The sequence below is a fragment of the Procambarus clarkii genome, chromosome 90 (assembly GCF_040958095.1).
Source record: "Procambarus clarkii isolate CNS0578487 chromosome 90, FALCON_Pclarkii_2.0, whole genome shotgun sequence".
Classification (NCBI taxonomy): domain Eukaryota; kingdom Metazoa; phylum Arthropoda; class Malacostraca; order Decapoda; family Cambaridae; genus Procambarus; species Procambarus clarkii.
In genome coordinates, this window is record NC_091239.1 from 5804706 (window position 1) to 5829759 (window position 25054).

At 41.6% G+C, this 25054-nt stretch overlaps 1 protein-coding gene across 1 annotated transcript in view; it reads left to right on the top strand.

The window, feature by feature from the left end:
• The window catches only part of LOC138359245 (solute carrier family 49 member 4 homolog), a 202204-nt gene that overhangs the window by 16866 nt on the left and 160284 nt on the right, over positions 1 to 25054 (top strand). The window contains exons 3-4 of the mRNA XM_069318232.1: positions 5794 to 5922; positions 6344 to 6473. Coding sequence (XP_069174333.1) covers positions 5794 to 5922; positions 6344 to 6473 — 259 coding nt within the window. The remainder of the gene's footprint in view (positions 1 to 5793; positions 5923 to 6343; positions 6474 to 25054) is intronic.

The following is a 25054-nucleotide window of genomic DNA, read 5'->3' on the forward strand; positions in this document are numbered from 1 at the left end:
TTAGCACTAGAGTATCTATTCACTAGAGTATCTATTCAGAAGTACCATTCGGCTCACCTCGCAATGAATTTACAAGGGAAGAGATTACTGAAACCAACTATAATTTTAATAAAAGATATGTTACATATAAAATATTTACATCAATATATGTATTTCACATCATCAAAAGATTACAAGTCTATTGACCTGGCTGACTACCAAACCAGGTTACTACTAACCACAATCCTAAATCATTCCGGTCCACACCCTGGACTCTAATATGTTCATACCTGGAGTCAACCCGGTCCTCAATATGAACATGCTATCCCTATCTCTGATTTGACTTAAGTCAGTCCCCGGATTAATCATTCACCACTCACCTATACTTGCACACCAATGGGCGTCGACGTATGCCGTCGAATGAGGTGACTCATCTTAGCTCTGGGGACCTGGCCTCCTCACTGAGGATTTCCGTCCGATCCTGAGGTCTTGGCTATGATTTCTCCTAGAACCTGGCTAGATCGTTTCAAGGCCCTGGCTCCACACCTTAGAGTGACATTCTGAAACTTGGCAAATCCTTAACCTCCAGCCATGTGTCACGTGAACACTGCATGATTCACTGTTTGCCCTAACCAAGATCTTGACCTGACGTGGTCATCCTGTCAGCGGTCAACTGCGAGCCTGGCATGATATCACACACTTCCAAGATTCTGACCTCTGTAAGTTCCTTAACCATCACTGTCTCTACACACAACTGACCCACAGCACTGGTCATTCACATTACTCATATGCAGGAACAACTTACTAATTTTTCTAGCAAAATATATATTATAGGTCACTCCCTGGAATTATTATTTTTTATAACTGTACCACTGGAAGGAGTCTTACTAGAGACGTAAAAGTCATTGCCTTTCATAAAGGTAACTGTCATTTATGTAATTTGATTCGATTAATCACCCAAGTAATTTGATGATACAATTTTATGATATGATAATCAAGACAAATTATCGCTAACAGGTGCGTTATTTGGCTCTCTAAACACAACTCCGGACTCCATATGAATTCAGTAGAATCCCAGGTTGTATGCCATGTTGTGGTACAGGGGTATGGTGCGCGGCTTAATGTACTCTGATCGCTGCCTCAAATTCCCTTATCGCTCCAACTCATTTCCTCATTGGTGTATAATATGTTAGCGGGATTTTGTTATTGTAGTATTGTATATATATATATATATATATATATATATATATATATATATATATATATATATATATATATATATATATATATATATATATATATAGATATATATATATATATATATATATATATATATATATATATATATATATATATATATATATATATATATATATATATATATATATATATATATACAATATTATGAGTATTGTTATTCCTATAAATTCCAGAATATGCAATGGATATGGCCCACCTTTTCCTACCCCATATTCAACTATCTCATCATTGTCTCCAGCTGCATTTTTTGTCTTTCTCAGGTGCGTAGTTAAGGTATGGCGGGTGCAGTACGTGTCTTGGTCAGCACTTGAATGGGCGTCACTTGAATGGGAGTCACTTGCATGGGCGCCACTTGAGGGAGGGTGCCACTTGAAGAGGGTGCCACTTGAAGAGGGAGCCATTTCAAGAGGGTGCTACTTAAAGGGGGTGCCATTTGAAGAGGGTACCACTTAAAGGGGGTGCCATTCGAAGAGGGTGCCACCTGTAGAGGGTTCCACTCGTAGAGGGTTCCACTTGTAGAGGGTGCCACTTGTAGAGGGTGCCACTTGTAGAGGGTTCCACTTGTAGAGGGTGCCACTTGTAGAGGGTTCCACTTGTAGAGGGTTCCACTCGTAGAGGGTGCCACTTGTAGAGGGTGCCACTTGTAGAGGGTTCCACTTGTAGAGGGTTCCACTCGTAGAGGGTGCCACTTGTAGAGGGTGCCACTTGAAAGGGAGGCAACTTGAAGGGTACTCAACTTTCAGGGGACGCAACTAGAAGGGGACGCTACTAGCAGGGTACGCAACTAGAAGAGGGGCACTAAATGAAGGGGACGCGACTTGAAGGGGACGCAACTAGAAGGGGACGCAACTTGAAGATGGGCGCAAATTGAAAGGGGCGCCACTTCGATGGGAACTACTTGAAGGGGGGGGGGCCTGGCCACTTGAACGTGGGCTATTGGAAGTGGGGGGGGGGGGGGGTCACTTGATGTGGGCGCCACTGAGCAGTTTCTATTAAAGTCAAACAAGACATCCTTGGACAAGGAACGAATAATTTTCATGGGTTGCATGGTCTGACATTGGTTATCATAAGTAAGAAGCCCAAATATGGTAACATTATCATAGGTGAGAGGCCCAAGGATGGTAACATTATCATAGGTGAGAGGCCCAAGGATGGTAACATTATCATAGGTGAGAGGCCCAAGGATGGTAACATTATCATAGGTGAGAGGCCCAAGGATGGTAACATTATCATAGGTGAGAGGCCCAAGGATGGTAACATTATCATAGGTGAGAGGCCCAAGGATGGTAACATTATCATAGGTGAGAGGCCCAAGGATGGTAACATTATCATAGGTGAGAGGCCCAAGGATGGTAACATTATCATAGGTGAGAGGCCCAAGGATGGTAACATTATCATAGGTGAGAGGCCCAAGGATGATCACATTATCATAGGTGAGAGGCCCAAGGATGATCACATTGTTAAACCACTATATTGAGTAAAACTAAAGTGTAGGAGCTACAAGTCCACAATCCTCACAGTACCCCTCCTCACCACAGTCCTCACAGTACCCTTCCTCACCACAGTCCTCACAGTACCCTTCCTCACCACAGTCCTCACAGTACCCCTCCTCACAACAGTCCTCACAGTGCACCCCCCTCACCACAGTACTCACAGTACCCCTCCTCACAACAGTCCTCACAGTGCACCCCCCTCACCACAGTACTCACAGTACCCTTCCTCACAACAGTCCTCACAGTACCCCTCCTCACAACAGTCCTCACAGTGCACCCCCCTCACCACAGTACTCACAGTACCCTTCCTCACAACAGTCCTCACAGTACCCCTCCTCACAACAGTCCTCACAGTGCACCCCCCTCACAACAGTACTCACAGTACCCCTCCTCAGTGCCAACTTGTACACATTTCTCCTCACTCAATTTGGGCTAATTGTAGAGCTTTGGTATTGATGAACAACAGCTATATTAAGAAATTTTTAATTGCAGAATGTTGGCCTCAAGTTGATCCAACATGAAAATATCTAAATATCTTGAATTTATTGTTTAGTTTGGAGACGAGAGCGTCATCCCCCCCGACCTGCGCTTCACTACTAAGATAAATCTAACATTCGCAGTTTCCGTAGTCTGCTGTGAGAGATCATTCAGTAAGTTAAACCAATTTGAGAGCCTAAGTGGGTTAAATCATACTCTGTGATCTCTCTCAGCTGAGTGTAGAAATTGAAGAAAATTAAAATCTAAACTATGAACGCACCATAGACCAATTTAAATTGGTGATAGCAAAGAAGGTGCTATCGTAATTTTCCTTAAGTTTCATAATTTATCAATTAACAGATTAACTGGCTTTGCTCATATCTTTGAGCTTATATGATGGGAAAGTTATCTAAAAGTTAGGAGTCAGGTGCTTGGACACGGGCGTAATTGGAGGGCTTGCTACATGAGCTTTTTCAGTATTTTATGGAAAAGATAGCTCATGCCTAAAGATAGCCGGAATACCTTACACAAATTAGCTGAATTGATTGCAGGAACAAATATCAAGGAATTCGTACGAATTCTAAACATCCTATACACTGACAATGGTCTACCAACATTTACTGTTCCTGAAGAACTCTTCACAACTACAGCCTCAGCCACCGATAGTGCTACGACTTCATCTACAAATACTACTTCTGCCCCTGACATCATCATCTCTCCAACTGCACTGGCAGATATCCTGTCTGCTGACGCTCACCCTCTGCAACCTGCAACTACTCCTGATCCAGCTCAGCAACCTGCAACTACTCCTGAACCAGCTCAGCAACCTGCAACTACTCCTGAACTACCTTTGCAAGCTGCCACTCCAGACGCTACTCAGCATGATGTCTCAACTGACTCAATGCAAACTCCTCCAATACTAGAAAAAGCTCACTCGTCACCGAACCTCCTCTATTCATCTGCTGATGATTCCAATGCCTCTGTTGATTTCGAAGCTCAATCACCCGAGGAAATGAACCTATCTCCAGTTACACTAGACTTGGTTCGGCAACGAAGGAAAACTGCTTTTCGATCCCCTGAATATAACAAAATACCAGCAAAATCTACAACCAGCAACTTCAAGAACTTCGAGAGCAGTATCCAGAACGGACAGCAGTGAACCCCAGTGCTGCAACTGCCATCCTAGTTGAGTGCAACGAGACCATCCTTGATCCAATACTCATCCCTTCTGACCTACAAGACCTAAAAGCTCACAGTATGCAGCTACGGGAACAGAAGAACAAGAAGAAGATGACGAAATAAGAAGAAGATTCAAGAAAGAAGACACAAGAAAGAAGAAAGAAGACACCACCTGAAGACTGACTGTCTCTACCTTGAATAAAGAAGCACTGCCACTGCCGCCTTTCTGACCCGTCTCCCAGCTTACCCAGATGATGGGTAGTTTTCAGCATCGACTTAAGACACGCAAATGGGTCAAGCCCTGGAACTTTTCTTTTCAACTTCAGCGTTTCCTCTCACCGACTTCTCTTCAGCCCACTTCAAGGCTCGCCCCATTGGGTATCTTCTCCTATATTATTCGATTCGATTCTACCGCGAAACAAAATATGGGGTCAGGGGCGATCAACAGATTGCGTTAACATCGTCACACATACGTTGTACAATATGAACGTTAACTCGAAGAAGTGTGGTCATGCACTTAAGTGGTAACATAGGTTGTATGATATAAACTCCAGCGGAGTTTATATCATACAACGGAGAATTCAACTGAACTTGCTCAACATTTTCATATTTTTTTACTTGCTTGTCCTTCTCTTCTCTATAGTAAGCGTCTATAACTTGACAATGGAGGGGGCATCATTTAAAGTTAAACAAGTTTACCACTTGACAATGATGGCTGCAGCATTTACAATAAATCAAGTTCACCACTTAACAATTTAGGTGATTACATTTGCAGGAAATAAGTTAACTATTTGACCATTGAAGTGGCAGTATTTACAATTAAATAAGTTTCCCATTTTATCTCAGTTAAGTGATATAACAAGTGATAAACAACCTTACCAGTTAACAATGAAGGGGAAGTTCTTACATTAAAAAAAGTTTACAATTTGACCATGAAGGTGCCAGTATTTTACTTGACAATAAAGGTTTCACCATTTAGAGTTAAACAAGCTTACCACTTGACAATAGACGTCGCCTCATTTAAAGTAAAACAAGTTTACCTCTTGAGAATCGAGGTGGCAGCCTTGAAAGTCAAACAACTTTACCACTTTACAATGAAGGTGGCAGTACTCAGTTAAAATCAAGTTTACTACTTTAAAATGGAGGTGGTAGCATTTAGTTTAAATTAAGTTATCCACTTGACAACGGAGGTGACAGCATTTACAGTAAGACAAGGTTACTACTTGACCATGGAGGTGACAGTATTTAGAGTAAAACAAGGTTATCATTTGACAATGTAAGTGGCAGTATTCAGTGTAAAACAAGCTTACCACTTGACAAATGAGACAGAAGCATTTAAATGAAACTTATACATAATTTACATGGGAACATATATTTTCTCATGGTAAATTTCTTAACTTTACAGCAGCGTGCCAATTAATGACTGGCCTGGGGATGGCAGGGAGCTACTTGGAAGCTCTTGTGGTTCGTGCCCCGACTACTGGTGTGACCAGCAGCCAGATTAAGAGTGATATTAGAAAACTTTTATACTTCTGTAAGTTATTAAGGTAAAACTGTTTATTGGACAAAGGGGAAAATATATATAAAGAGCGTCCATCCCAATGTAGCATACGAGGTTTGCGTTTAATACTGACTACTCCGACTTTGGGAGCAATGACGTATACAAGTTGCTGGATATTAAGTGTGATTTTTAGAGAGACTTGTAAGTTATATGAATTCATCAATAGTTAGTAACACTTAAAGGTCTTCTGCTAATTGCTTAATAATTCAGTGAAAGTTATAAGTTTCAAAGCAGCTGTTTGTTTTCACTGTCTGGTTGAGTTTAAATGTTTCATAATCCTAATAAGTCAAAAGTGTTCATGTCAAAATATGAATAGTGTATGAAAGTTTACTAACAACAAGTAGGCTCTTCACTAATATGATCGCTGCTTGACTCATCAGCATATATTCTGCAGATGCTGGTGTCGGGGTAGCACTGCTGATTGCTATCCTGGTGTACTTCCCAAAAAAACCTCCCACACCGCCCTCCATCACATCTTCCGTGGAAAGGCTGAACTTTAAAATCAGTTTAAGGAAGTTAATCAGGTATTATAATGTGAATTCCTTAGTCAGAGGATTTAATATGATTGACATGTATACTATTACACACAAAAAATCCTACTAAATTGATATACACCAATGAGAAAATTTACTGGGGCTGTGAGGCGACGCAAACCTGAGACCAAGGCATTACCAGCTGCATACTCTTCCACTGTACCACAACTGACTTGAAAAGTCTTTCAACCAGACTTCAACTGAAATCACAGGAAGTCTGGATGCATCTCGTGAAGCCAGTCAAAGTTTTACGTAAGAACCAAGGGTAGAAGGGTAAGGTTATTCAACACCATATGCCCCAAAACATGCAGTGTTGAACTACTAGAGCATATGGGTGTTGAACTACTTTGCCCTTCAAACCAAGTACTTAGGGGTCTGTAGTAGTAGTACAATGGTAAATTATGCGGCTGGCAATGATTTGGTCAGAGGTACGTGTCGCCTCACAGCTTCAGTGGATTTTCTCATTAACATTATTGTTAAAGATAGAAAATATTTTAGAAGCAAATTGAAATATTAAAAAAAAAAAACTAAATTGAGGGCAGTTATTGCATTAAAGAAATAAGTGTGATTATTGCCAATGACTTAAGTGCTAAAGGATAAAAAAAAATACTGTAATCAGCAGTGGTTGAGGACGAACCACCGACCTCGAATGTGGTCTGTGTTTCGAGTCTCCTAGTGCCCAAGTGAATGAAACACACACACACACACACACACACACATATATGCGAACAAGCCTGAATGGTCCCCAGGACAATATGCAACTGAATATATATATATATATATATATATATATATATATATATATATATATATATATATATATATATATATATATCGTACCTAGTAGCCAGAACGCACTTCTCAGCCTACTATGTGTTACGACCCTCTCGGGACGCAACGGGGTTCTCACTCCGATGTTGTTAGAGTCAGATATATATATCCGTTCCCAAGCCAGTAGTGGCTATCAAGGGATGAGATCCGTGACGCAAGTAACTTAAAGGGAGTAGGGAAAGAAAGCTAAGAACTTAATTTTATAATTTTCACCATCACCGATTAAATATATAAAATAAAAGAGTGCACAAGGGGGAGGGATATTAACACTTGACAAGGGGATTCTTCACATTGTAGACTTCTGCTGAAGACTCTGGATCCAGAAGCTAGGCGCTGAGTCCTTGGTGCTTTCTTCGTGGCCACACAACGAATTCTTCAAAGAAGCTGAGCCTACCCTGGCCACAGGTCAGCCAAAACACATGTCCACTGGGGGCACCGCCGTGGAGGCCGTCAACCACACGTCCAGCTGGTCTGCTGGCAGGTTCTGAGCCAACAAGGCTGGTACGGCCACTCCACGAACGATAAAAGGGGAACGCCCTAGACAGGAGCCTCGTGTGACACCACAAATCATTCTCCTGTCTTCAGTACCCCAGTGGATGATCGTCTCCAACAGTCGGTCCCGGGTAAATCCTTTTACTGCCACTCCACTGGCAGGCTAACACACCACAGTGTTCTTCCGGGGGGACGACTTCACAACAGCTGCAGCAAGGTTCAAGGTATGGAGACTGGCTGCCTCGGGTAGACTGACTCCACTTCCATCACAGCAGTCCCAGGTCGGCTCTGTAAGCAGACACGTCATCAATAACTGGGACACTAAAACACCTCACTTACGGGCTCGGGCACAAACACCTGACGTATCCAGTCCATAGATGGCGCTGTCGTCGGAGCACCACCTCACCAGAGGTCAGTGGCGGCGGTGTAGAGTGCTGAACGGGACTGGAAACTGGCCCTCGTAGCTGATACACGGCACCCTCACCAGGTGTCGTCGTCGTTTGGCGGGGGGTTTCGGGAGCTGACCCACAGATGGTGCGGTCGTTACTACTCCGTGCTCGGACGCTGGATCCGGGTTCGTAACACTATGCAAGACCCGATTTGCTTAATAAGCCAAGTTTAAATGAATTAATTGTTTTTCAACTACCTAACCTACCTAACCTAACCTAACCTAACTTTTTCGGCTGTTTTTAGGGTTGGTTAGGTTCGGTCATATATCTATGTTAATTTTAACTCCAATAAAAAAAATTACCTAATACATAATGAAATGGGTAACTTTATCATTTCATAAGAAAAAAATTAGAGAAAATATATTAATTCAGGAAAACTTGGCTTAATAGGCAAATCGGGCCTTGCATAGTAGGCTGAGAAGTGCGTTCTGGCTACTAGGTACGACATATATATATATATATATATATATATATATATATATATATATATATATATATATATATATATATATATATATATATATATGTATATATATATATATATATATATATATATATATATATATATATATATATATATATATATATATTTATATATATGTATATATATATATATATATATATATATATATATATATATATATATATATATATATATATATATATATATATATATATATATATATATATATATATATATATTGGTGTATACTGGCAGCAGGTTTTCTTTTAAACATGTCTCAATGAATACGACTGCATATTCTGTATTTACTGTCTTCTGATTTAGGGCTTCTATCCCTCTAACTATTTTCTTAGCATCAAGGCTTAGCTGAAATAGGAGTTCTCCAAAACTCATTTTGGTAATTTCAAGGTGAAGAAAAGAAGTGAATTACTATAGAATGTATTACACTTATTTATACAATTTGCACAACGTTTCGAACCTTAATGGTTCATTCTCAAGTGAAAAGAATTTTCAGGACTGGTTGATTTTATACCCGCACTGGGTCAGGTGATAAGACAATAATGGTGAAAAGATGGGGGGATACATAAGGGATAAATGGGGGGTGAAACATAAGAACATATGAATAGAGGTAACTGCGGAAGGCCTATTGGCCCATAGAAGGCAGCTCCTATCTACATACAAAGATTAATCAAGTGTAATTGGCCTGTTATGTTGAACAGTGTCTTCTGTGTTAGGATCGTTATGTTCTGGTCTTGTCCTTACGCTCATGGTGGGTAGAGTAAATAGTTCCGTGATTTGGGTGTTCACGGTAGGTTGTTCTTTTCTTATGTGAATTGCTTCGAGAATTTGTAATATTCTTGCATCACGGGTTTTGTCTATTATACAGGTATTTTTGTTCAACATTTCTCTTGTTAGGGTGATGTCATGGGCTTGTCTCATGTGATTCCTGGGGGAACCGGATTGAAGATGGCATGTCAAACGCCTCGTCAGCTTGGTCGACGTCATACCTTTGTACTTAGATTGAAGGTTATATCCTTCGTGGGGGCAAGTGTACATGTATACAACGCTTGACTGCTGTAAAGGGTTCTCCGTCGGCTTCGTGCTGTTTTTGATAATTAGTTCAGAAGTCTTCTTGGTTTTGTAGAATATTATCAGGTATATGTTTTGGTTAGGAGTAATGCTTTTTACTCCTTTACGGATTATTTCTTTCATTATTCTTTCCTCTTTTATATGTTCACTGTGCATGGTTGATTTGTAATATAATTTTATTGGAGGTATTGTGGTTTCTGTTCTAGGTTCAGGTTTATACCAACGGTCCAAGTGTCTTTTTACAGCAGCGTTTATTTCCGCTGAAGTTTCTACTCCTTTTAAGGGTCTGATGGTGTAGTGGGTTAAGGCGTACTAGTTATGGCAGCTACTGGAAGGTGGTTGTGCTTTCTGGGTTCGAGGCCCACTGGTGGGTGTTGTCCAAAGATTTTTTATCTTCACTTGTGGTTTAAGCAAGTATGGGCTTATTGCATGGACACGAGTTCTCCCACATTAACAGTGGCTTGATGAAAAACGTATAGTAACCCTTCACTTATCTGGTGCCCTTGGTAAGTGCGGATATTTGGGGCGTATACATACCTCGAAGTCTCTACTTCTTTTTAGGGTCTGATGGTGTAGTGGGTTAAGGCGTACTAGTTATGGCAGTTACTGGAAGGTAGTTGTGCTTTTTGGGTTCAAAGCCCACTGGTGGGTGTTGTCCAAAGATTGTTAATCTTCACTTGTGGTTTAAGCAAGTATGGGCTTATAGCATGGACACGAGTTCTCCCACATTAACAGTGGCTTGATGAAAAACGTATAGTAACCCCTCACTTATCTGGTGCCCATGGGAAGTGGGGATATTTGGGGTGTATATATACCTCGAAGTCTCTATTTCTTTTAAGGGTCTGATGGTGTAGTGGGTTAAGGCGTACTAGTTATGGCAGCTACTGGAAGGTAGTTGTACTTTCTGGGTTCGAGGCCCACTGGTGGGTGTTGTCCAAAGATTGTTAATCTTCACTGGTAGTTTAAGCAAGTATGGGCTTATAGCATGGACACGAGTTCTCCCACATTAACAGTGGCTTGATGAAAAACGTATAGTAACCCCTCACTTATCTGGTGCCCTTGGGAAGTGGGGATATTTGGGGTGTATATATACCTCGAAGTCTCTACTTCTTTTAAGGGTCTGATGGTGTAGTGGGTTAAGACGTACTAGTTATGGCAGCTACTAGAAGGTAGTTGTGCTTTCTGGGTTCGAGGCCCACTGGTGGGTGTTTTCCAAAGATTGTTAATCTTCACTAGTGGTTTAAGCAAGTATGGGCTTATAGCATGGACAGGAGTTCTCCCACATTAACAGTGGCTTGATGAAAAACGTATAGTAACCCCTCACTTTTCTGGTGCCCATGGTAAGTGGGGATATTTGGGGTGTATATATGTCTTATCTTGAGGTTATCTTGGTTATCTTATATTATTTTATTATATACCTTGAAGTCTCTACTTCTTTTAAGGGTCTGATGGTGTAGTGGGTTAAGGCGTACTAGTTATGGCAGCTACTGGAAGGTAGTTGTGCTTTCTGGGTTTGAGGCCCACTGGTGGGTGTTGTCCAAAGATTATGTATATTATATATATATATATATATATATATATATATATATATATATATATATATATATATATATATATATATATATATATATATATATATATATATGTCGTACCTAGTAGCCAGAACGCACTTCTCGGCCTACTATTCAAGGCCCGATTTGCCTAATAAGCCAAGTTTTCCTTAATTAATATATTTTCTCTAATTTTTTTCTTATGAAATGATAAAGCTACCCATTTCATTAGGTATGAGGTCAATTTTTTTTATTGGGGTTAAAATTAACGTAGATATATGACCGAACCCAACCAACCCTACCTAACCTAACCTAACCTATCTTTATAGGTTAGGCAAATGCTATCACCTCATTATGTCCGGTCGTGATGGTCAAGTGGATTAAGGCGTCTTGTACATACCAGATGCGTTGCTTCTGGGAGTATGGGTTCGAGTCACTTCTGGGGTGTGAGTTTTCATATCTTGTTCGCATTTGTGTTCCTCACGTGTTGCCCCAAAGAATGAGGTGATTTGGTAAAATGCTATGCCCAAGATAACTATCCGAGTGCCGGCGGTGGGGTGGTTCAAATAGCCTCGGCTATCACCTCATTATGTCCGGTCGTGATGGTCAAGTGGATTAAGGCGTCTTGTACATACCAGATGCGTTGCTTCTGGGAGTATGGGTTCGAGTCACTTCTGGGGTGTGAGTTTTCAGTTGCATATGTCCTGGGGACCATTCAGGCTTGTTCGCATATATATATATATATATATATATATATATATATATATATATATATATATATATATATATATATATATGTCGTACCTAGTAGCCAGAACGCAATTCTCGGCCTACTATACAAGGCCCCATTTGCCTAATAAGCCAAGTTTTCCTGAATTAATATATTTTCTCTATTTTTTTCTAATGAAATGATAAAGCTACCCATTTCTTTATGTATGAGGTTATTTTTTTTTTATTGGAGTTAAAATTAACGTAGATATATGACCGAACCTAACCAACCCTACCTAACCTATATTTGAACCTATTTGAACCACCCCACCGCCGGCACTCGGATAGTAATCTTGGGCATAGCATTTTACCAAATCTTTTTATTTTACCAAAATAGCCTCGGCTATCACCTCATTCTGTCCTGTCGTGATGGTCAAGTGGATTAAGGCGTCTTGTACATACCAATTGCGTTGCTCCTGGGAGTATGGGTTCGAGTCACTTCTGGGGTGTGAGTTTTCAGTTGCATATTGTCCTGGGGACCATTCAGGCTTGTTCGCATTTGTGTTCCTCACGTGTGCCCCAAAGAATGAGGTGATTTGGTAAAATGCTATGCCCAAGATTACTATCCGAGTGCCGGCGGTGGGGTGTTTCAAATAACCTCGGCTATCACCTCATTCTGTCCGGTCGTGATGGTCAAGTGGATTAAGGCGTCTTGTACATACCAGTTGCGTTGCTCCTGGGAGTATGGGTTCGAGTCACTTCTGGGGTGTGAGTTTTCAGTTGCATATTGTCCTGGGGACCATTCAGGCTTGTTCGCATTTGTGTTCCTCACGTGTGCCCCAAAGAATGAGGTTATTTGGTAAAATGCTATGCCCAAGATTACTATCCGAGTGCCGGCGGTGGGGTGGTTCAAATAGCCTCGGCTATCACCTCATTCTGTCCGGTCGTGATGTTCAAGTGGATTAAGGCGTCTTGTACATACCAGTTGCGTTGCTCCTGGGAGTATGGGTTCGAATCACTTCTGGGGTGTGAGTTTTCAGTTGCATATTGTCCTGGGGACCATTCAGGCTTGTTCGCATATATATATATATATATATGTATATATATATATATATATATATATTATATATATATGTATATATATATATATATATATATATATATATATATATATATTATATATATATATGTATATATATATATATATATATATATATATATATATATATATATATATATATATATATATATATTTATATATATATATATGTCGTACCTAGTAGCCAGAACGCACTTCTCGGCCTACTATTCAAGGCCCGATTTGCCTAATAAGCCAAGTTTTCCTGAATTAATATATTTTCTCTAATTTTTTTCTTATGAAATGATAAAGCTACCCATTTCATTATGTGTGAGGTCAATTTTTTTTTATTGGAGTTAAAATTAACATAGATATATGACCGAACCTAACCAACCCTACCTAACCTAACCTAACCTATCTTTATAGGTTAGGTTAGGTTAGGTAGCAGAAAAAGTTAGGTTAGGTTAGGTTAGGTAGGTTAGGTTGCCGAAAAACAATTCATTCATGAAAACTTGGCTTATTAGGCAAATCAGGCCTTGCATAGTAGGCTGAGAAGTGCGTTCTGGCTACTAGGTACGACATATATATATATATATATATATATATATATATATATATATATATATATATATATATATATATATATATATATATATATATATATATATATATATATATATATATATATATATATATAAATGGAAATGTCCGTTTGTTCAAAATTGCGTTAATCTCGAAAAGTTAACCACCGATTGCTTTGAAATTTTCACACAATGTTCCATTCGCAACCAGGCAGGTTTTTATATACATACTATATAGATGTCACGTCTGTGAAGTTAAAAAAAAAAACATGCCTTTCTGAAAAATTGTTTTTTTCATGTGTTTTGCATGTGAGCGAAATCTTCGAAACCTCTTTTCCGATTGCTTTGAAATTTTGACACAATGTTGCATTGAAATAGGTGCGTCTTTTTATGTATGTACTATATACATGACTCACCAGTGACAGTAAAAAACCTGTTTTTTTTTTTGAAGACAGCGCCATCTGTTGGACATAAGAGCAACATACGCTGTAATCTCCAAAACTTCTTCACCGATTTCTTGAAAATTTTGACGCAACGTTAAATTCGAATATGCGCGTCTTTTTATATACCTACTATATAGATGCCACCCCTGTGACAGGTAAAAAACATGCGTTTTTGAAAAACAGCGCCATCTGTTGCACATAATGGCAATATTCATGCTATACTAAATATGTCACGAATTCCATTTCAATGTTTCTGATTGCATTGATAAATTTTATTTTCATAGATTTCGATTTATTTTATTTTTTATTGAATTATTTTATCTTGTTGTTGTTGATTTAGTGGCGACGACGATCGTGGGATCGGATGCGCCCCTGCGTACCCGTTAAGGGTGAATTGCGAAGCCTGGAAAGGTGGAACGCCAAGCCAAATCGCAAAACGAGTGACGCCAATCACTAGAAACTAATGTGCCATACGGCAAATAAACGCACAGTCAGGCAGATGGTTGGGGAGTCCCAGGAGTCCCTCAGGGTGACGAGCACCGGCCCCACCCCACACAGAGAACACCAGGTAGCAAAACCAAAACTCTGCCCCCAACTAAAACGCAAAACGTCATCCAGCGTCCCCCAGCAGAGCAGAAGCCGGCAGCCCACCATGGCTGAGGGCGCACCAGGTGCCCACCAAGACCCGCCAACCCCCGGCACCTCTAGACCAAGCCGGCCCCCGAACACCGTCACCCCGCTGGGAGAACCAGCCAGTACACGTCAAACAAACAAAAATCTACCAACAAACCTGTGACCCAAGGCGATATGTGCGCCAGGCATCGTACAATCGGACCGCTGAAAAGGGATGCCAAACTGCAGTAGCAAAGCCAAAACGCGAAAACAAGACGTAATCAGGCGGCACCCAGGCGGAGGTGTCCAGACGTCCGCTCGGCTTCAAGGTTGAACCAGGAGTCCCAATTATTTTGTGTGACATTGTGTTGGAACTAAACTGTGTTGTTTACCATACCGTTCATTTTGTAAGTATAAGTATAGATGCCACATCTGTGACAGGTAAAACTATGCTTTTCTTGACAAACAGCGCCATCTGTTGCCTATAAGAGCAACACACGTGCTGTTCTACATATGTTACAATTCCATTTCAATGTTTCTGATTGCATTGATAAATTGAATTTTCATAGATTTTGATTTATTTTCATTTTGATTTAATTATTTTGTATGAATTGCGTTGGAATTGAGCTGTGTTGTTTACCATACCGTTCATTTCATGAGTATAGTTTATTTTATTATTTTTACATAATTTCATTTAATTTTTTAACTGTTTTTCTTATATTTCAGTGATGGGGAACATCAGATCACTTGATGTTCCCAATTTTCTGATGGCAACATCAAATTATTTGGCAGGGCATCGGACGAGGGAGTGGGGAATGGTGGGGATGACGAGGGGACGGAAGTGAGAGATGGTGGGGAGGACAAGAATAAAAGGGAGGGGCTAATGGTGGGGAAGGACGTGGGGATGGGTGAATTTGGGATGGTGGGGATGGGGGAATGGAGAATGGCGGGGAAGACAAAGGGACCAGGGAGTGGGGGCATGGTGGAGTGGGGAATGGTGGGGAGGACGGGGGATGGTGGAGTGGGGAATGGTGGGAAGGAAGAGGGGATGGTGGAGTGGGGAATGGTTTGGAGGCCAAGGGGACGGGCGAGAGGGGAATGGTGGCGAGGACTGGGGGACAGGGAAGGTTGCTGTGGCTCAGCAACGCACATGCGTTGCTCTCTACGTTAATTTTAACTCCAATAAAAAAAAATTACCTCATACATAATGAAATAGGTAGCTTTATCATTTCATAAGAAAAGAATTAGAGAAAATATATTAATTCAGGACAACTTTGCTTATTAGGCAAATCGGGCCTTGCATAGTAGACCGAGAAGTGCATTCTGGCTACTAGGTACGACATATATATATATATATATATATATATATATATATATATATATATATGTCGTACCTAGTAGCCAGAACGCACTTCTCAGCCAACTATGCAAGGCCCGATTTGCCTAATAAGCCAAGTTTTCATGAATTAATTGTTTTTCGACTACCTAACCTACCTAACCTAACCTAACCTAACTTTTTCGGCCACCTAACCAATCCTAACCTATTAAGATAGGCTAGGTTAGGTTAGGTAGGGTTGGTTAGGTTCGGTCATATATTTACGTTAATTTTAACTCCAATAAAATAAAATTGACCTCATACATAATGAAATGGGTAGCTTTATCATTTCATAAGAAAAAAATTAGAGAAAATATATTAATTCAGGAAAACTTAGCTTATTAGGCAAATCGGGCCTTGCAAAGTAGGCTGAGAAGTGCGTTCTGGCTACTAGGTACGACATATATATATATATATATATATATATATATATATATATATATATATATTATATATATGACCTAAAGGTCATATATATATAATATGACCTAAAGGCTAAGTTTAATGATTCCTACACGAATCTTCTCAATATTTCTTTTTTTTTTTCTTCGCTGTCAAGGGAAGCGGAAAATTAACTCTCCAACTATTTTCACACTTTATTATAGTCTGACACCAACGGATGCATTTCGCAAGGTACATGTAACATTTTCAAAGACAATTTTACCGTGTTTAACATCAGATTATCTTCTCTTTAGGTGAGGTGATAAAGAGCAAGTGGATCACTAACGGAGCACTAACCCCGCTATTCTGACACCTCAGTGTTTTGGTGATATTGTTACTACCAGCGCAGAGCTTTATACATTGTAGAGATTATTAAGTGTGTGTGTGTGGGGGGGGGGGGGGGGGTAAAGTAGGTATCAGTGTGGCACTTTAGAGCACCTGCCACTTCAGTTGGCACACACTGCCAAGGAGGTACCCGCAGCAGCGTTGCCAGCCGAACATTCATACACTTACGTTAACACACCTCTCTACTTTCGTTTAAACTCTACGGTATGTTGCCTGGGTACTTTTGTTTGTTGAACTAGACTGAGATGGTGAGGCGAGTCCTCTGAAGTGACACACACGTGACAAAAGAATCCACATTTGCCGCGAAAACCATCTCGGAGAGTGGCCTTTAAAAAAAACGAGCTTACCTATCAATTAGTCACCTGTCAATGACTATGGAGGAGGAGGGTATCGCTCAGTGCCCCGCCTCTAGTTGTACTTCCTCATGCTATCTTGAGGTTATCTTGAGATGATTTCGGGGCTTTTAGTGTCCCCGCGGCCCGGTCCTCGACCAGGCCTCCACCCCCAGGAAGCAGCCCGTGACAGCTGACTAACACCCAGGTACCTATTTTACTGCTAGGTAACAGGAGCATAGGGTGAAAGAAACTCTGCCCATTGTTTCTCGCCGGCGCCTGGGATCGAACCCAGGACCACAGGATCACAAGTCCCGCGTGCTGTCCGCTTGGCCGACCGGCTCCCCTCTACCGGCTTGTGTAGTATCTGAATTACTCATTCTGTTTCTGCTTTATGATTACCAGCCGTTGTTCCTCTGGGTCCGGACCATAGACTGAAGTGCTACTCTGTGGTAAAAGCTGACGTGTCTTGTCACTTCATGTTGTAATTCTTGTGACAATGGCTAATCCCCTCCCCCCCCCCCCCCTGCCTGCTGGGGACATCCACATTGCGGGTCACTGTGGATATTCTTATGGTTACCTCTAACCAAAATTCTCCAAACGAATTTTTGCGTCAACTTCAGCCACCACTCTGCATGAACAACAGTATGAACAGGCACCCCACCCCATTACATCCCAGTATGACGAGAACGCCAGCTCAGGTGATGAAGAAAGAATCAAACAATGGTTTTGTTACCTACAAAAACCGGCACACCTTACACAAAGGGAAAGATGCCATGAAAGCCAACAATGCTGTCTAGGTGACCAATGCCACCACCTCAAACGTAGGACCACGACCTCCTCTAGCACGCCGGTATAAATATGCTAGGCATGCATTTTCACCTCACGTTAGCAGTGACAGAAAGTACTCTTGGATGAAACATAATCTCCCTCGTGCTTTTGTTAACCCCATAGACCTTATACGGCCTAGACACGCCTCACCCTTCATCTATATAGCCAGGTCCCATGTAGACGCCATCTCTACCCTCCTACAAGGTCAAGTGGGTGGCATCACATTCAGTAACGCCAACTCTCTTGCATGCTCCCGGAGATACAAAGAGTATCTTGTCACTTTCAACCCACTATGACTGACATCTACCATGCGAAAGAGTTATCAGGTGTGTACAAGGCAAGACGCATCAAGTATTGGGGGAAGCCACTAAACCAGATTGTCATCGTTTGGGGAGATGAGGCACCGACCCCTAGTCAGATAAAGTTCCTAGGCCCCAACCTACCAGCCAGTCCCATAACACCGTGGGTGTCCACAGCTGTCATGTGTTTTCGATACCAACATTTTGGTCACAATGCCAAGCATTGTAGATCTCCAGTCACCTGTGCTTGCTATGCATACAATTATCCAACTAAAGCATGCCCAAATAAAGACCACGCTCTTTTGACGGATGAACTACATCCACAACCGCCAAGCAAATGTTTGTCAGGTGCTCACGAGAAGGTGTGACCGCCTGGCACAAGGACTGTGACAGGCGTCCTCCCCCGTACATCACAGTGAGGCAGCCCACCACCAAACCAGCCCACCCCGCCACAAAGGATGACGATCCCGCCATTTTTGCCACCAACAGGAGGGCATCCTTTCCAGGCCTAACTGGGAAGCCTGACGCCAACCAGCAGAGTGAAGCGTTGGAACTTCCAGCTCGCATGAGTAAATTGGAAATTACAATCGACATGATCCAAGAAACACTCACGAAAATTCAAAATGGTCTCAATTTCATTTTTGATAAGATTAACATGGACAGCGTTCAAGTGATCCTCTCGCCGGCCCGAGGTGTAAAATGAACGTCCAAGTTTCTAGTGAAATGCTTTCCAGTGATGTAAGTGTTGACACGTTTCAAGCAAATATTGACCCCTTATCTAGTGCTGAAAGTACCGCTGTGACGAGTGTAACAAATGAAAGCTCATGTGTCTTAACTGTAATTAGCAAGTGCACTCCAACACTCATTCCAAACAATACCTCTTGTACTTCCATGCATTATGATGAATGTGCAGTGCTTATAAAAGCTAGGAAAGATGGAGGCAACCAACTGACCATTACACAGATGAGAGAACTCCATACCATTACTTTCCCTGAAAAATTGTCACTTATAAGTAATAGTTTGCAACTTGTAAACCTTGTAAATACTTATCTTCGTCAAGTTCTTGAATATTGCCCAAGATTAAATCACTCTTAAATTTCTCATGTGGATTGTAAGAAGTGTGTGCAGAAGGCTGTTTGATCTAATAATGTACGCAGGTGCCTACAACACTGATGTATTGTGCTTGCAGAAACCATAAACTGCAAGCACAAAAAACAAAATGCCACCCAAACTCTCAGGTTAAGTAACATTCTCAAAGGTTGATTCACAAGATGTCGGTATTTTGATGTATGTTTAAAGTAACCTAGTATGTAAAGATGTTAATAACCACAAAAGTGACTACTCCTATTATCAGCAGTTTTAGATTGCTACTGCGACCAGCTTTATTAACTTATTTAATGTATATGTAAGGTACGATCAAATTATGGAAGCTTCTCTTCCAAAAATAACCAGCAGCTATCAAACCATTGTCATGGGTGATTTTAATGCTAGACACACTAGCTGGGGGTGACTCCAAAATAATAAATATGGTAAGTTTTTGTTAAATATCTTAGTGGTAATAACATATCCATATACAACTTTTATCTCATCTAACGTCACACACCTCATGGGTGGCAGAATTGATTACGTCATTGGTCACGGTCTCATCAATAATGCTGTCAAAGATTCAATTGTTCACGAATTAGTTACTGATCATTTTGCCATCCTCAGTTCATATACCATATATAATGACATACCCGCAAATATATAAGGAAAAAAGTATTCAAAATTTCTGAAAATTTGGACATGCACTTAAAATATCGCTTTGCTGATTGGTATAACTCCTACGGTTTTACTAACGTCTATGCATTATATAAAGCCCTGGTCACTGAAGTAACCTCTTTTATGGCAATATTGTAAAATAAGAAGACCCAAAACAGTGAGGAAGGGACATAGGTGGTTCACTGACTCATGCCTTAAGCCCCTGCATGACAGAGTTCTCATCTTAGCTGAGCAGTATAGAGCACATAATACAGTTGATACCCTCATCATATTTTTAAAGGCCAGCCGAGAGTTTAGAGAGCTAAAGGAACAAGTGGCTAACCAGCCCTAGGAACAGTTTTTGCAAGGCATCAATCATGCAACATCCTCATCCCAAATGAGAAATATTATAAAAAAAGATCTCTAATCCTAGCAGTCGTCACGCTACACCATTCATCGGCAGACTATGCCGACATGCTGCTTCAACAACATGCAAGCACTGCGAGTAAAAGCAGCCTGCCCCTGTATGTAAAACTCCATCTGGCTAGTACCACAATGCATCGTAAGTTCAAAATTGAAATTGCCTGAAGTGAAAAATGATCAGATGATAACTATGGTATAACCCCCTCTGAGATAATAAATGCATGCAAAAAATGTAAGGCTACCTCTTCTAGAGAGGATGGCATAACATACAATACCATGAATGTTATGTTTTTAATCTGGATTGAAAAAAAATACTTTCAATCTGATAAGAGATTGATTTGCCTCCCATCTACCCATTTGTTCACTCTTGCTACAGCAAGGACTAAAGTTATTATTTGGGGGAGTATGAAATCGACACACGAGAAGGTGTCTAACAGGGTGACCCTCTTGCTCTTTTTCTTTTTTGCCTAGTCATTAAAAAAGTCACTGAAAACCTGTCCACTGAGTTCAACATTTGGTTCTTGGATAATGGTACTCTAGCTAGTTCCCCGAACTCCCTCCTAGCAGACATGAGAATAATTCAGGAGCAAGTAACAAATCTAGACCTCACCTTGAACTCTTCCAAGTGCGAAATTACCTCCACTAACCAGCACATTACAGATCGATCGAATAAAGGGTGTTTTGTCTGATATCCATGTAACCTAACCTGAGGACAGCAGACTCGTAGGAATTCCTCTTAGAGGGAAGGTCGAGTCGGTCAGCACACTGGACTTGTGATCCTGTGGTCCTGGGTTCGATCCCAGGCGCCGGCGAGAAACAATGGGCAAAGTTTCTTTCACCCTATGTCCCTGTTACCTAGCAGTAAAATAGGTACCTGGGTGTTAGTCAGCTGTCACGGGCTGCTTCCTGGGGGTGGAGGCCTGGTCGAAGACCGGGCCGCGGGGACACTAAAGCCCCGAAATCATCTCAAGATAACCTCAAGATAAGGCCATCGACGAGGTCCTTGGTATGAAGATCACTGACCTGAAGAGGATGGATGAGAAGATAGAAGACATTGCTGCTCATGATGCACTTGACCTCATCATCAGATGCTTCTTCGTCCCGAAGATGTCCCTCTCGGGCTGAAAAGATGTGGATGGTGTTACGGTGCCCTCCTTTCTTCCCTGGTCCAGCGTTAAGAGTCATATCTTCACACCTTGCAGGTTTCCTGAGACGCAGGGAATCATTTGATATAGGAGGCAGCTGGAAGGAATACGTATTTGTGGAGAAATTGTCATTTCTATGTTTTACAGGTAAGGGGGTTTCGCCCCCAGTACATACAAAATGGCGATGCCCCTGTCAGGTTGCCGCCAAGAACATGAGGACGCCAGCAGGCTGGCTATTGACTGGCTGTGGTCACGTGCCGAGAGTGACCAATGAGAGCCCGCCCCTTGAGGCTGAGACATCACCGGGAGGCCTGGCTCAGAGCTTGCGGAGGCGCTGAGACTCAAAGATTCATGACCCTCTGACGAGAGCAGAAGTGTGTCAGTGAGCTCTCGAGATTGGAGGTTTTAGTAGCCCAGCCCAGTGGATTGTGCAGCCTAACGCATTCTAGCATGGTCATACAAGACTAGTGTACTCCCGCGGAGCACGAGGAAGCAGAGTTTAGTGGGCGAAACAGCGCCAAGACTCATTGCTGTTAGTATATGATGGAGGTGATCGGCGACGCTGGGAGGGAAGTGTGAAGCCCTGCGGGTCGCGCTCCAGCACGACGCGCGAGCTGCCGTGACCGGGTCACATCCATTGGAGATTCAGAAAGGAAACATCACATCTGGATCCATGAGTATTCGTCTCGGTGAAGGAGCGAGTGAGGAAAGCGACGTGCTCAGTGACCACTGGCTGGGCCAGCTTGGAAGAACTGAAATCTGGGAATAGGAACGGCGACGACGCATTACTTCACGACGCCTGAGGACCTGTAACACACGACCGGAAAGCCGAGGAACGACCCAGGAACCATGGACCTCTACAACCTTCGGAGGCCAAGCGTCGGTGGACGGGATTGTTTTAAGGTAGATTATCATTTCCCTCCCATCGTCCCCTGGTAACTAGGCTAGATAGACTCAGTATATATATAAATTTCTATTAGTGTGTTTCATATTATTTTAGGAGTAGGATAGGCTGTAGGTCAGCTCACATATTACCTACTTCCTGAAGAAGACAGCATGGGACGAGAGTGGCAGAGTTGTGTAGACAAGATGCTCAGCTCCAGATGCGACGAGCAGAGATAGAGGCGAACAAGGAGGTCCAGGTGAGACGTGTTGAGCGCGGGCTGGTCTCGGTACCGGGACGATAGGATGACCTCAAGGCAAGGGAGTGCGACACACCAACTTGTGAACCTCTTGAGGCTGAGGCATTCTTCAAGATTTCGAGAGAATAGCGACGTTGAAGGAATGGCCGGAAGTGGATTGGGTCATGTTGGTTCAGAGCAGATTGACCGGTGAAGCAAGAGAAGTGTATAACATGCTGGATCTAGAGGAGTGTGATAGGTACGATACGATTAAGAATGCGGTACTCCACTTGTTTAGACTAATTTCAAAGGTGAACTAGAAACGTTTTCAAGAGTGTACGAGAGCGTCGGGAAGGTCGTATGCTGAGACTACACATGAGATGGAATGAAGGTTTCTAAGATGGTTGAAGGCAGGAGAAGTTTAAAAGGTGGATGATTGTAAACATTTGATAGTGATGGAGAAGTTCTAATCAGTGCTCCATCCAGAGCTCAAGGTCCGAGTGAGAGAAGCAGAATTAAGGACCTGAAAGCCGCAGTGGACAGAGCAGACATGCTGGAGGAAGCACAACATCTACGTAGAGAAGAACCGTCCAAACACTCATCTTACCCAAGGTTTACTAAGAACTTCAAGAGTTCAGGAGGAGTGAGGACGGGTGGGGACTCTCCCAAGAGTGGCTTACCCAGTGAATTCAGGGGGCAATAGTTTCATATATGCCAAAAATTAAAACTGGCTCGATTTAAATCAAATTTTTTTGACGAGTTGTATATGAGAAGGGTGTCATCTGGTCATAAATAGGTAGGATAAATAGGAAGGGAGAAAAACATATTGAATTATGTGTAAAAAAATTCCAAAATGGTCAAAAACGATTATCAAGCACAAGTGTCAACTGAAATCATGTCTATGACTCTCAGCATATTTTAAAAATAGAATATATTAAAAATATATTATAATTAGTTTTATTACAAAAAAAATTGTCAATTTTTTTTCAGTTTGGTGTTTTTTCAGTAGATTTGCATGAAACTTTAATACCTGACTGCACGTATGCCTATCTGCAAGGGTGCCAATTTTGGAGAAAATTTGTTGAAGTCAACCTCAGCCAGAGATGGCAGCACCTTAGACTTTATATTTTATTGATTAATTTTTCAAGTAACATAAACGACTTCAAACTCTTTCATTTTTATTCAATTTAATTGAAACTTACACCTTATATGTAATGTTTATGTCTCTAAAATCTGAAGTTGTTTTGTTTCCCTAAATTCATTTATTGATTTTATAATAGCAATAAACATGATGTATTTGCATAATTTTTTTTTTGGTAGGGAACTTTGACTATTTGTATTAGGAAAACTAAAGATGTTTTGGAACATCCCAAACTACAGATCCTTTATTATATGCTACTGTGTCAGAAAAGTGTCATAGAATGATTATATCTGAAAAGGTGAAAGGTTTGAACTCACTTGAACATGTGTAATATTAGTTGAAAAAGAAATTAATCTCCCTTTCTATTTAGGCTGCCGTACTGAAACTTGGAACAACTGCAGCCCTTTTCATATACAACTAGTCAAAAAGTATTGGTTGACATTGAACTACTTTTAGAAAACTAATCTAATGCCCGCTGAAGTAAACGAGGAGTTCAAGAGCTCGATAGAAACGGATAGGAGACCCAAAGGAGTGAGTGTTGGACCTAACTCTGGAGCAGGAAGTGCTGCCAGGTAGTCGACGACAGGGAGTCCTACGAAGGCCCAAAGAACAACGTCTGTTGGTTGTGTAGCCAGGGTGACTGGTGGTGGGTCATCCAGAGGAGGCGGCCGATGTTTTAATTATGGAGGTCGTTGACACTATGCACGAGAATGTGGCCGACCTAAGCGCGCTGGTAATGTGTATTTCATCAGGGTAGGAAGCGGAGAAGCCTACGATACCCTAAGGAAAACTCTAGTGATGAGGGAGAATAGGATTCACTCCTTTGTTTGTGAGGGAACGTTGAGGATAGGAGGAGCTGATAAAGTCCCAGCACGGGTGTTGCGGGACACTGGATCGAATTTCAACTTAGTGAATCCCTCTTCCCTGTGGACTACAGGAATTCCAGTACGGGAGTGGCCATGATAAGAAAGTTCAGGGACAAGTGAGGATGCCCCTCCACAAGGTGACACTTAATTCTGACTACGGTTACCAGACTCTTGTAGTAGGAGTTTGAACTTCTCTTCCTAGAATGGAAGCCCAGGT